At 39.0% G+C, this 11,986-nt stretch overlaps 1 protein-coding gene across 1 annotated transcript in view; it reads right to left on the minus strand.

Moving 5' to 3' along the window:
- LOC150081486 (folliculin-interacting protein 2-like) overlaps nucleotides 1-5,670 on the minus strand; it is a 122,846-nt gene extending 117,176 nt beyond the window's left edge. The window contains exon 1 of the mRNA XM_090380222.1: nucleotides 5,594-5,670. Within this exon, the coding sequence (XP_090236348.1) occupies nucleotides 5,594-5,670 (77 nt within the window). The remainder of the gene's footprint in view (nucleotides 1-5,593) is intronic.
- Nucleotides 5,671-11,986: the final 6,316 nt, after the last annotated feature.

Below are 11,986 nucleotides of genomic sequence, written 5' to 3' on the forward strand. Positions count from 1 at the left end.
CCTAATAAGTATTCATTTGCTATTTAATAAATACACCATATGCTTGTTATTAGATTCAAATCTTTTTTGCCGCACTTGCATGCACATAAAGAATTGACAAAATACGTCTACGCGTACCGGCCCCCTAAACCAAAGTGAGTGAGTCCAGTCTAAACTTTAGGTGCAGTGTGAGATATGCATCATGCTGGCTGTGTTTATAAATCAAACCATACACATTTGGAAAAGGTAATCTTCATTATATTATTTTTAGTTTATTTAAAATAATATGAATATTCAAATCCTAATTTATTTTTTCTTACTCAGAATGAGTGCTACCAAATGTCCTTATGTGCCAGACTTCACTGAGCTAGGTTTCACCTATATCGAAGACAAGGGAGTCGTGAAACCACAATGTGTTGTGTGCTCTGCCACTATGCGTCATTGAAAAAGAGTAAGCTTCAAGAAAATATGAAGCAGAAACATCCAACATTGTTGTCCAAGCCTCCATATTTTCAATGTTTAGAAGGGATTATAAAGAAGCAGCTACTTACTAACAAGGATTCCAAAGCAATTAATCAAAAGGATACAGCAAAAGCAGCTTTGAAGTGGCTTACCTGATTGCAAAATCAAAGATGCCACACACAATAGGGGAAATGCTCGTCTGGCCAGCTGCTATTTGCATCAACGAAAATTGGCAGCAGTACCATTGTCCAATAATACCGTTAGTCGCCGAATTGAAATCATTGACCGATCTCTGCCTTTGTCTCCAGAACTTATTCGCTGTATCTTTCAGGGTGGCAAGTTTGCTATTCAACTGGACAAAACCATGGATGACTCCAACAACTCGCAGTTGATTGTCTACATCCGTTATAAGTTTGAAACCACGATTGAACAAGATCTTTGCTGCAAGCCTTTGAAAATGACCTGTAAAGGAATTGACATATTCCACGCTACTCATGCATTTTTTAGCAAAGAAGGTTTAATGTGGGATTCCTGTGTGGGGATTAACAGTGATGGTGCTCCCTCAATGTTGGTTCAGCATTCAGGCTTTATAGCTCATGCAAAAACAACACAACCCAAAATTCTGTCAACACGTATGATTCACCACTAAGCTCTGACCATCAAAGGTCTTGTTCTTAATCTAGAGAAAGTCATGAAAAACATCATTACCACAGTGAACTTAAACAAGGAAGCCCTTTAAACATGAGACTCCTCAGAACCTTGTGTTCCAAAACTGATTCATTACATAAGAACCTTGTTTTCTCCCCATTGGCTCTCAAGAGGGAATGTTCTGAATTGCTTTTGGGAGCTGAGGACTGAAATTGAGATTTTTTTTGTTGAAAAGAAGGATGCTCTCATTGAAAGAATTTCCAACATGAAGTGGTTAGCTCAGCTTAGTTTAAATTTCCTCCAACATGAATGCACTTAATCTGTAACTTCAAGGAAAAAATGATTTCTGCAAGTGAAAAAATAAGTGTTTCAAGAAAGCTCTAATATTGGCTAAAAAAGGCAGAGCAACATAAAACTGCATCCTTCCCCAGACTTTCTTTGTTCTTGGAGAATGCTGACGGGGTTGATTTCAGCAAAATCAAGGATGACGTGATCAACCAGTTAACAAAACTATCTTTGCGTTTCAAGGAATACTTTCCTGAACTAGAAAGGTCTCTATAATTCGGCCCTGGAGGGATTGTGCAAGGCTCAAGGGGTAGAATTTTTTTCAGCCTGGACTGTACTTGTTAACAGGAGAGATTGCTTCTACAGGGATGGGATACACTTAAATAGAAAGGGTGCAAGAATTTTTGCTGATGCTATCGAGGCAGTGTTAGGTGGGTCGGAAAACTGCTAGTTGGGGGGGATACAAGGACTAATAGATTAACAGTAGCCACTGGCAGAGGTGGAAGTGATTCTTGCACTGCTTCTATTCAAATGAGCAGAAGTCTGAAAAACAAGATGCAGGATATTTCAGAGACTGCTGGTAGTCATTGCGTTACAAGTAAACACATGGGTTGTGTTAGGGTAGCTAAGAATAGAAACAGGTGCATGTATACCTGCGTGTACACCAATGCTAGGAGTTTGGTAAATAAATTTGATGAATTTGAGGTATTGCTCAAAACATCAAAGGCAGATATTGTTGGGATATCAGAGACGTGGTGTCACACAGATATAAGTAATGCGGAACTGGAATTTGGGGAATACAATGTGTATAGAAAGGATAGACAGGACAGGAGGGGTTATGCTATTAATTAAGAAACACATAAAGTCCAAGGAAGTGAAGCCAGTCGACATCGATGGACAGGGCAGTGTCGAGTCAGTTTGGTGTGACATAAGCATAGGGAAATCAAAATTGAGAGTAGGAGTGTGCTATAGGCCTAATGACTCTGATGAGTATAATAATATATTGTACAGGGAAATAGAGTGGGCCAGTAAATCAGAGAGTCTTATAATGGGGGATTTTAATTTCCCGGATATTGACTGGAATTTGTGGGTTGGTCACTCACACACTAGCAAGGCTTTTGTGGATTTATTGGATGATTGTTTTCTACATCAGCATGTTCGTGAGGCAACAAGAGGGAGCAATACTCTTGATCTGATTATCAGTAGTGATTCTTCATGCATTAAGAACCTGCAGATAAATGAACCACTAGGTGGCAGTGATCACAGTGTGTTGAAGTGGCTTTTACTCAAGGAGGTAACTACCATCAGAGGTAAAGGGAAGGGTTTTTGTTTTCGTAAAGGCGACTACGATGGTCTGAGACAGTATTTAAATTCTATACAGTGGGACCAACTGATGATGTTACCAACAGCAAACTCAAAATGGGAAGCATTCAAGGAACTAATCTTGGAGGCTACCAGGCTTTACATACCAACTAAGAAATATTGTTCAAGGTTTAGGCCTAAATGGTTGTCAGATGAACTAATGAGACATGTGGCAGAGAAGAAAAATGCATGGGATACATACAAATTAATGGGTGACATGGAAGCCTATGATAGATATAAGTTGGTCTGTAACCAAGTCACAAAGGAGATTAGGCAGGCAAAGGCAGACTACGAAAAATCCTTGGCAAAGGATGCAAAGAAAAACAGAAAAGAGTTCTTTACATACTTGAACTCGAGAAGGAAAGGGATGAATCAGATTGGTCCACTGGATATTGATGGTTCAACAGTTGAGGATCCTGCTCAGGTGGCTAACAATCTAAACGAGTATTTTGCATCTACATTCACGCATGAGGAGTTATTCAGGAAGGAGAATGATGTAGGTAAAGTAAACATTGGCAGTGAGCTGGATGATTTTGTAATAACTGAGAGGAAAGTGGAGGAGAGATTGTTGAGGATAAACATAAAAAAGGCACCTGGGGTGGATGGGATCTATCCAGTTATATTAAAGGAGGCAGCAAAGGAAGTATGCAAACCCCTAGCCATAATTATGAGAGCTTCTTTGGACTCAGGGGAGGTACCCATAGACTGGAGATGTGCAAATGTAACTCCAATTCACAAAGGAGGATCAAAGGCTGACACAAGTAATTATAGACCTGTTAGTTTAACTTCTGTTCCAGGTAAATTAATGGAGGCACTGGTTAAAGAAGCACTGCAGGATCATCTAGACAAGAATTCAGTTATAGCTCAGACGCAGCATGGTTTTGTTAAGGGCAGGTCTTGCCTGACCAATTTGATTGGATACTATGATGTAGTCACAAAAGAACTGGATGCAGGGAATAACTTTGATATTATATATTTGGATCTTAGAAAGGCTTTTGATACTGTTGCACATGGAAGACTGCTGCACAAATTGGAGCAGTGTGGCATTGGAGGCAAATTGCTGCTATGGATAAGGGGATGGTTGAGTGGCAGAAGACAGAGAGTGGTAATCAATGGACACTGCTCAACGTGGACTAATGTTATTAGTGGAGTTCCTCAAGGTTCAGTGTTGGGTCCATTGTTGTTTTCGGTGTTTATGAATGATATTGATGATGGGATATCAAGTTTAATGTCTAAGTTTGCAGATGATACAAAGGTTGGCAGGGTCGTTAAGGACACTACTGACGCTATGCTGCTGCAACAGGATCTGGAAAGGTTGAACAGATGGGCTGAGAGGTGGCAAATGAAGTTTAACATTGACAAATGTAAAGTACTACATATGGGAAACAGTAACCCCAGAGCAATGTATCAACTCTGCGGTACTACACTGACAGTGGTGGAGAATGAAAAGGACCTGGGGGTAATTGTGCAGGCAGATATGAAGTTCTCTGAGCAGTGCAGACGAGCTGCAAGAGTAGCTCATGGTGTCTTGTCAATGATATACAGGAATTTTTCTAGCAGGGATAAGGAGGTGATTATTCCCTTGTATAAGGCAATGGTTAGGCCACATCTTGAGTACTGTATACAGGTCTGGAGGCCTCATTTCAAGAAGGATGTAGAGCTGCTGGAACGGGTACAGAGAAGGGCAACAAGATTAGTAAATGGAACAAAGGGTTGCTCTTACGAAGAAAGGCTTAAATTTTGCAAATTACAGAGTCTGGAGACTAGGCACCGGCGAGGTGATCTGATAGAGGTGTATAAGGCTTTGAATGGTTTGAGCATGCTCAATGCCAATGGGATTCTTCATCTTTCTCAGAATAATCACCTCAGAGGGCATAAATTCAAATTGAGGAAGGACGGATGTCGGATAGATGTGCGGAAATTTGCCTTTGGCCAGCGGGTGGTTGGTTGGTGGAACCGACTTCCATCACTTGTTGTTGAAGTTGATAGCCTAAACAAATTTAAAGCTCAACTGGACAGGTATTTCGAACGAACGGAGGGGTGAAATGGGAGAGGGGTTTTTTTTTTTTTTGGCTGATGCTGAATAAGCTTGCTTTCTTGCATCATATGCCTCTACTAATGCTAATGCTAATATCAGTGGATTGTAAACCCATTTCTGTGCAACTTGACTGAAATCCCCGACAGTGTTAATGGTTTTGCAGAGCAAATAATGGAGCTTAGGTCAAGCAGCCAATTCAATTATTTGAGGAAAAGAATGGCCATTTGGAGTCTTTCTGGTTAACAATTCACAATGAATATCCTGTGGTAGCTGGGAAAGCCGTGATGCAATTGGTGCCGTTTCCAAGCACCTACATGTGTGAAGTAGGATTTTCCACTCTTGCCTTCATAAAGAGCACAAAACAAAACTGTTTGCAGAACCCCGAATAGGATGTGAGGTGTGCTCTATCTCCAATTACTCCCAATTTTGCAGAACTAATAAGATGGAGCAGTGGCATTATACTCATTGGCTGGGACCTGGGTGATGAAATATTCATGGTGAATAATTACCAAATTTTTTTGTGGCTGCTAAAATGTTTAGAGACGTTAAAAATAAAGACATTGCATCAAACATATTGTTTGCTTCCTATTTTTTACCGATCTCTCTTCACTTGTCATGTTTTCTGCGCAGTTAGTGTTTTACCTACATTGGGTAAAAAGGACTTTCTGATAAGCAGTTTTGGGTAACAAAGGAAAAAGATTGGGAAGCATTGGTTTAGATGAAGTAGGAATTTTGTTTCTTCCATAAAACCAGTGCACTTTAAAACAAAAAATTAACAAGGTAAAAAACTGTTGTACTTCTGAAAGCGTGAATGCTTACCTATAGCTGACAGTGACTTTCAATAAGGTGACGCTAGCTGACCATTGGATTTCAGCTTTAATCCTCAACAGAGTCATAGCTGAAATACCAGTTAAATCACTAATACCCCTTGCAAGTATATGAATAGAGGAAGTGGGATTCAACATCCATGACAAGGTTCATAGACAACACGTGAGCACAAATTTTGCTGACGTATCAAACAGTGTATGACAAATACATCACTGGTTTTAATGGTTCTCACCTCCAACTCTTTCATAAACAACTTGACAGCTCCTTTTATTTTTCCATATCATAGCTGGTGCTCCATCTGTTGTTAATCCAGAAAGCACCTCTAAATGCAAACTATTGTCAGACAAACACTTTTTTTTTATGGCTTGGAAAACATCTTCACCTTTTGTAGTGTTTTTCAAGCTTAAAAAGGTTTAGCATTTCTTCTGTCACTTGGAAAGAATTGTTAACACCACAAATAAATACCGCAAGAATAAGCTTGGAATTCTTGAATCCAATATCGCAAAGTCACCACTATTTCAGCTGAAATATCATTAATGCGACAACAATGTTTGACATGACAGACTTATGCTTGAAAATATTTTACTTTTATCAGGCAAAACATCTTTTATAATGGCTTCCAAACACTCTTTCACTAATTCCCCATCCGAAATGGCTTCACTTTCTTTGCAATTAACAGTGCAACAGAATAGCTTGCTTTGACAATGTTAGATGACTGTTGGTTTTTTTTTTTTTTAGTTGTTGCCACATCAACTTCTATGGCCATAATGCACCTCCCAAAGTTTTTGCATTTTACTCTGATCCAAGCCCGAGGCAGGTTTTGAACCCGTGACCTTTGGGTTGCCAGGCAGGCACTTTACCCACCTGGCTAGCCCGGTCGGCAGATGAATGTTGTAACGATGAACTAAACATCGTTTTCTGAGCCTTAAATTCAGATTTAAACGGAGTCAACTTACATTTTTCCAATTCTTTATCGACTTTCACGTACTCGTCATGGTTCATTTCATGATGTCTTAACATTATATTCCTTAAATACAGCGAATGTCTCTCTGCAAATCAAACATGTTAATCTGGAGTTTTGTAATATGAAAAAGTAATCGTCCTCCTAATGGTCACTGAATTGTCTGTTTTCTTCTGAAACTTTTCTTTTTGAATTCATTCCGAAAGGTCAAAAATAAATCTTTTAATTAATATTTTATAGATATTTAATGACAAAATGACAAGTGCATCTACACTACTAAGTATTTAAACATTTTTCGCTAGAAATATTTTTCTAAAAAACATTTTATTCCTTTCAAGACATCCAAATCTTCTCTCTCTCCACTTACTGAGTAGCTCATTCAACTAGCGTGAGAAGATACGAATTCTGTTTGGGACCGAGTTCTTCCTGGTGTTTCCATGATGCAACGTGGTTTGAAGAAGGGAAGGAGTGGTGGGGATTCAGTAAAGTACAGCTGGTCTAGTATTATATTTCTCATTATTGGGCCCACTGCAACTAAGAATAATTTCCCCAGGGCCGTATTTACACTTCTTAGGGCCCAAGGCACTAAGCTCTTGTGGGGTCCCTTTTAGGATACCAATCAAAAAAAAAAAAAAAACTATTTTTACCAATCTGTTTAAAAACAAACATTTATAATACTGCAAAATATAAAGAAGAGTACTAAACTCTGTCACAACAGCTTGTGAGAGTATGATGACCAGCCACACTGCTTTGGCGGGCCACACTGCTTTGGCGGGTCAATGACATGGTCAGTGAATAGACTTCCACTGCTATCTTTCTGTCCAGCATCTGCTGCCCTTTCACAAGTAGCTCCTCATTTCAATATCACGATGATCAAAAATTTGGGCCCACCACCAGAATCAAACCTGGGCTGCCTGCACCAAAGATGTGAGGGTCAGCACCGAGCTATTGGGGGAGCCCACAACAATAGAGTATAATATACAAATAAATGTGACAAATTAGTTCAATTACTAATTTTATTACAAAAATATTATAAAAACATCCACATCTTGTTTGTTAGCAGTAAATAATAGCAGGTACATTATAAAATAGCAATGCAATAGATAAATTATGAGTTCATAAAATTTATGTGCATAAATATTTTTTCCTTGGCAAAAATATCTATTAAATCATCGTGATTAATGCTGTTTACTAGTTCAGATTCAATAAATAACAATGACAAATTACTCATTTTATCTTAAATAGTTTTTTGCTTATTTGAGTACAGAAAATTACCATTCCCTACTTGCGTTTGTCATAGGCATTGTGAGAAATATTTTCAGAATTGTTTCGACATTCAGAAATGCCGATCTAAAACGATCATTAATAATATTATACATATACTCAATATTTGAAACATTTTCTCCTTTGGCATATTTGCTGCTATGTTGAATAATGCCTTTTTAAATATTAATATATCATTGTTTTAATTACTGCTTAATTTAATTCGTCGTTTATTGACAATTTCAGATTTTTAATTCAAATGAGATTATAGTAACAGCTTAAAAGTAATAACTGATAATGATTCAATATAAAAAAAATTAACATTTGAATCAATTCATATTTTAAGAGCGAGAAAACAAAAAAGCTTTCAATAAAGGAAACATATGCCACAGTCACAATAGATAATGAAACATTACATAGATTTGATATTTAAATTTTCTGTTACAACAAAATCAATTTATTAAACTACAACACTACTTTCAAAGAGAGATGGACACCTATATTTACTTCAGTGTGTGCACTCCTACATATCACACTAACTTCACACATCAGCAATTAAACTAAACGTTACAGTTTTCAGGTCTCAACTTATATAGATTGTCAAATCCATGGGTGGTGCAATTAAAGTAGTTTCTGTAGAGCGAATAAAATTTCCATATAACGAACAGATTTAGAGAGGCTGGGTATGCATTGTTCGCACCTCTGGCATTTAGGTAATAGAACTGCTGCTGCTGTAGAAAGCACAAATTAAGAGCTAAAAGGATTAACATTCGGCAATTTACTGTTCGTAATACATTTACAACCACCTCACCCACATACTATACCGAGAAGTTGTGCTGGTCATTGCTTTCTTGTGTTCATAGTCAGTGGAAAAGATTAAGGCATATTCCCGACACAGATAATAATAAGCCGTGGTCAGCCTGTGTTTGTTTGTTATTTTGTTTTTAGGGAGCATTAGCAACTAAGGCCATATTGCACTGTGAATATGCGGTGGTCATTCCATGACCTTTCCGTATTTGGTGGTGACGGGCTCGAACCCCGGTCTAATCAAGAAGAGTGTGCTACGCACTGCTGCTCCTTCCTACCTGGCTACCGAAGCGCCTGTCAGCCTGTGTTCTACTGTTACACCCTATTAGAGGATTAGGAGAGTGATTTTCCTTTATTCTGGAAATTAATCTGTTCTTTTGGAGAAATGAGTCATCCACACTTTCAGTAAATTTCACCAGTCTGTATTTACATGGTAGGTAGAAGTGGGCCCTAGTTCAGGTCAGGGTGTTAAAAAAAGAAATCACTTTAAAAAAATTTCAGATTACAGAGGGTCCCCCTCTATCATGAGGCCTGAAGCTAGTGCCTATTTATAAGTACGGCCCTGGATTTCCCACTAATGTAGTCAGTAGCATAAAAATAATCCGGCAGGCTGCAAAAAATAATGTAGCTGGCCGCATGCAGCCTGCAGGTTGCCAAATAAAACTAAGGCTGAATAAATAAACCTACAGTCATCCCAGATTAGCATACAAACTGTGTGGTACTTTACTCAAGATAGGTGAATATGAAAATGACTTGAGGGAATTCTGCAGTCAGATATGTTCTCCGAGCAGTGAGAATAGGTTTCCAGGAGTTTTGGGGGTCATGGTGTTTTGTTAATGATATACAGGAATTTTGCTAGCACAGATAAGGAGATGATCATCCCTTTGTAAAAGGCAATGGTTAGGCATATCTTGGGCACTATACAGGGTGATTCACTACCAGTGCGACAAACTTGCAGGAGGTGTAGGGGGCAACAAAAACGAATCGAAATCACATAGCATTGCAGGGTCCGAAATGCCTTCGTCATGCGGTAGAGGACGTTGAACGGGAGGTCGCGTGAACAGCGATCCCGCTGGAAGTCAGCATTTGCGAACCGTTTCTGTTGAAGAAACCAAGTAGCAAAAGTCCACCGGAGTGGATAATCCGCAGGCTCCAATGATTGGACGCGTTGCAGATGGGATGAACTCATTTGGTTTGTTGACAGTATCCTCCATACAGTGGATTGGGAAATACCCAATCGTTGGCCTATCGCTCGAGTACTCGTACTCTGATTGCCTTCTGCAAGACTTAGGACATTCTCCTCATTGTCTGGCGTCCTTGTCGTTCGCTCTCGATTCATGGTACCTCTCATGAAACAACCAGTCTCACGTAACCTTCTGTGCACACGTGCGAAAATCGTATGATGAGAAGCACGCCTGTGCGGGAAACGTTCCTGGTACAAGTGCAGAGCGGCGCGCCCGTTACAGTCCGCAGCTCCATACGCGAGGTGCATGTCGGCCAGTTCAACATTTGAATACTCGTCCATCCTACTGCCTCGGGAACCGGTTCGCAAATGCTGACTTCTAGTGGGATCGCTGTTCACACGACCTCCAGTTCAACGTCCTCTACCGCATGATGAAGGCATTTCGGACCCTGAATGCTATGTGATTCCGATTTGTCTTTGTGCCCCCTACACCTCCTGCAAGTTTGTCGCACTGGTAGCGAATCACCCTGTATACAGGTCTGGAGTTGTACACAGTGGTTAAGTAGGCACCTGTGAAAAGATCCGACTAAGATATTTAAGGCTTTGAATGGGTCAAGCAAGTTCAATGCTAACACCATTCTTCCACTTGCCTAGACTACACACATGGGGGAGGGGGGTTATACGTTCAAATCAAGGAAGGATAGTTGCAGTATAGATGTGCAGAAATTTTTCCTTCAGCCAGTAGGTAGCTGCTTGCTGGAACAAGCGTCCGGATGTTGTTGTGAAAGTGAGCAAATTGAATAAATTCAAGGAAGAACTAGACAAATTGTTGGAAGGGATGAACAGATTATATAGGATGCACTGAATTTTTTTGGCTAATGCCGTATAAGTTTGCTTTCTTGCATCATTTGCCACTACTATACCCACATCATACAAGTGGTGTAAAATTCATCTGCATAACTGATTACACTTACCAACTATTAATATTTAATAACCACAAATTATATTTTACGTTATTTATGATTCATATAGCATTTTTGATCTTGTAAATATAAAATAATAATAAAAGAAATGGTTATACAAAGGAAAAAAAGTTTTAGAATACATACAAGCCCAGAAACAAAAAGCGTACAGCTTTCTGAAAGAAGAAAAATCAATCACTATCTATGTAGACCTTTATGTTAGTATTGGTTTCCTCATTAAGTCATTATTGGTGGTAGTATCACACTGTATGTTATTACATAGCATCAGAAAAAAAAAAAAAAAAATTACCCACTTATTCTTCCATCCCTTCTATTAACTTATCTAATCTTCTAAATTTATTCAAAATCCCACTATACCAGATGGAAGTTTTTAATTATTTTCTTAATGAAAGCAAATTTTCACACAACTATCCTTTTTTCTAATTTGTCCCTTTGTGTGTGTATCATCCAAGAAAGAGTAAGGATGCCATCGGCATTTAAATTAGTCAATCATTTAAAGCCTTACACACTTCAGTCAGATGTCACTCCTTGAGATGTGCTCAGTTTCCAGATGTTGCAATTTACAGAACTCAAGTCTTTCTTGGTAACAGTACCCTTCTGTGCCCTGACTAATCTTTCTCTTCTAAGCACCAATTCCAACAGACAAACATCCATTATAAAATAGGGCTTACAGACCTATATATGGCATTCAAGATGTGGCCTAACCATTGCTTTACAGAATGTGACAATCACATCCTTGTCCCTGCTGGAAAAATTCCAGCAGGAACAGTTTCTACAGGGTTCCTGACAGAACCCAATAGAAACTGTTATAACAGACCCGGCTGCACTGTTCAGAGAACTTCGTGCTGAACTGTATAATTAACCCCAGTTCTTTTTTTGTTACACAACCTTCAGTGTTGTACCACTTATTATGGTAATTATGGGTAAGCAAACCCTTAGCCATAATTATGAAAGCTTCCTTGGACTCCAGGGACCTCCCATGGACTGGAGATGTGCAAATGTGTCCCCAATTCACAAAGGGGGATCCCCTTTGTGTCCCCCCTTGTGAATTGGGGACTACAGACCTGTTAGTTTGACTTCTGTTCAAGGGAAAATAGTCACTGAGAGTAAGAGAGCCTCTAGTACTAGGATCCATTGCTTAAATATAAATATGTATATCCAGTAAAAATTAATACCCATTTGTAATT

Source organism: Mastigoproctus giganteus, chromosome 8 (genome assembly GCF_048544385.1).
Source record: "Mastigoproctus giganteus isolate SK-2022 chromosome 8, ASM4854438v1, whole genome shotgun sequence".
Classification (NCBI taxonomy): Eukaryota; Metazoa; Arthropoda; class Arachnida; order Uropygi; family Thelyphonidae; genus Mastigoproctus; species Mastigoproctus giganteus.